The following is a 1,820-nucleotide window of genomic DNA, read 5'->3' on the forward strand; positions in this document are numbered from 1 at the left end:
CCCCCCGGGGCATAGTTCAGTGGTGTAAAGGATAGGAGTGAAGTTATCTCACGCCTTGTTGGCGGCTGCAGTGTGAGATTTCGATTCCTGAAACATGAAATTAGACTCCTTGTAAGCGCAATGTACAGGCAGCTCTTGTTCCTTGACTTGTTGGGACACACCAAGAGCTTTACCTCCCTCACAAAACTCTAGAAACGGGACGGTAGGAGCCCTCAAAGTTGGGTTTCAACCTTTATATTTGAACAACCTAATTTTTAATGTCCGTTAAGAAAAATCCCTTACTAAATAGAAGCCCCATCCAAATCCATTTCACATTCAATTCGCTTTGAGATGGAGGCAGAGAAAAGCTCCCCGAATAGCTGTCTTCATGTTGTTATGTTTCCATTTTTTGCCTTCGGTCACATCAGTCCATTTGTTCAGCTGTCTAACAAGCTCTCCTCTCATGGCGTCAAGATCTCTTTCTTCTCTGTACCAGCCAATGTTAATCGCATAAGGTCAATGCTCAACGACGCTTCCACTACCCAAATAATCCCTCTCACTCTACCGCACGTTGAGGGTCTTCCTCCGGGCGTTGAGAGCACGGCTGAACTGAATCCAAATCAATCTGAACTCCTCAAGGTTGCTCTTGATCTTATGCAACCTCAGATAAAAACACTGTTATCACAACTCAAACCCCAATTTGTACTTTTTGATTTTGCTCAAGGATGGCTCCCTAAGTTAGCCTATGAGTTGGGTATAAAAACAATGCTCTATTCTGTGTTCATTGCTCTCGCAACTGCATTTGCTATCGTTCCGGTTAGGCTTACTGAACCTGGAAGATCTCCCACAGTTGAAGAAATGAAAAAACCTCCCCCGGGGTTCCCTCAAACCTCTGTAACCTCACTCAGGACTTTTGAGGCTCTAAATTTTCTCTATATTTTCAAGCGTTTTCATGGAAAACCTAGTGGGTATGACCGTTTCCTCTCGGGCTTGCAGGGCTGCTCGGTTATACTTGCCAAGACTTGCAATGAAATGGAAGCACCTTACATAAATTACTTCAAGTCCCAGTTTAAGAAACCAGTTCTTTTAGTCGGTCCAGTAGTCCCGGAGCCTCCACCAGATCACCTGGAGGAAAAATGGGCTAAATGGTTAGACAAATTTGAAGCTCACTCTGTCATTTACTGTTCTTTTGGAAGTGAAACATTCTTGACTGATGATCAAATTAAAGAACTAGCTCTAGGGCTAGATATGACAGGTCTTCCATTTTTTCTCATCTTAAATTTTCCTGTAAATGTTGATGTCTCAGCCGAGCTAAAGAGGGCACTTCCTCAAGGGTTCTTGGAAAGAGTTGAAGGTAAAGGAATAATTCACACTGGTTGGGTCCAACAGCAGCAGATTTTGGCCCACAAAAGCGTGGGTTGTTATTTATGTCATGCAGGATTCAGTTCAGTGATTGAGGCTATAGTGAATGACTGCCAACTGGTTATGTTGCCCCAAAAGTCGGACCAATTCTTGAATTCTAAGCTAGTACATGGAGACCTTGAGGCTGGAGTGGAGGTCGATAGAAGGGATGAAGATGGGTTCTTTGGAAAAGAGGATATTAAGAGTGCTGTTGAAACAGTTATGTTTAACATTAATAAAGAACCGGGAAAGTCCATAAGAGCTAATCAGAAGAAATGGAAGGAGTTTCTGCTTAATAAGGATACTCAAAACAATTTTATTAAGACTCTGATCGAGGAAATGGAAGCAATTGCTGGAACATCGAGCATTTAGATGTAGATTTGGTTATTAAATTTACTTCGTGAAGATTTCGGGTTGTTTCTGTAAGTATTATGCCGTAA

General features: G+C 42.3%; 1 protein-coding gene across 2 annotated transcripts; it reads left to right on the forward strand.

Moving 5' to 3' along the window:
* The first annotated feature begins 275 nt into the window (after positions 1-275).
* Positions 276-1,814, forward strand: LOC111382547 (anthocyanidin 3-O-glucosyltransferase-like). 2 transcript variants are annotated; one of them, XM_023006566.1, is made up of 2 exons: positions 276-873; positions 976-1,814. In XM_023006566.1, the coding sequence occupies exons 1-2, from the start codon at positions 331-333 to the stop codon at positions 1,750-1,752; spliced, it is 1,320 nt and encodes a 439-aa protein (XP_022862334.1). In that variant the 5' UTR covers positions 276-330; the 3' UTR covers positions 1,753-1,814. The 2 variants fall into 2 exon arrangements, with proteins under 2 accessions (XP_022862334.1, XP_022862333.1); XM_023006565.1 differs by having other exon boundaries at positions 276-1,814.
* The last annotated feature ends 6 nt before the right edge of the window (positions 1,815-1,820 follow it).

The sequence above is a fragment of the Olea europaea genome, unplaced genomic scaffold (genome assembly GCF_002742605.1).
Source record: "Olea europaea var. sylvestris unplaced genomic scaffold, O_europaea_v1 scaffold2518, whole genome shotgun sequence".
NCBI classification, from domain to species: Eukaryota; Viridiplantae; Streptophyta; class Magnoliopsida; order Lamiales; family Oleaceae; genus Olea; species Olea europaea.

Bases quoted from the DNA above. Each gene is read 5' to 3' on its own strand.
- LOC111382547 (XM_023006565.1), top strand. From the start codon at position 331: ATGGAGGCAGAGAAAAGCTCCCCGAATAGCTGTCTTCATGTTGTTATG.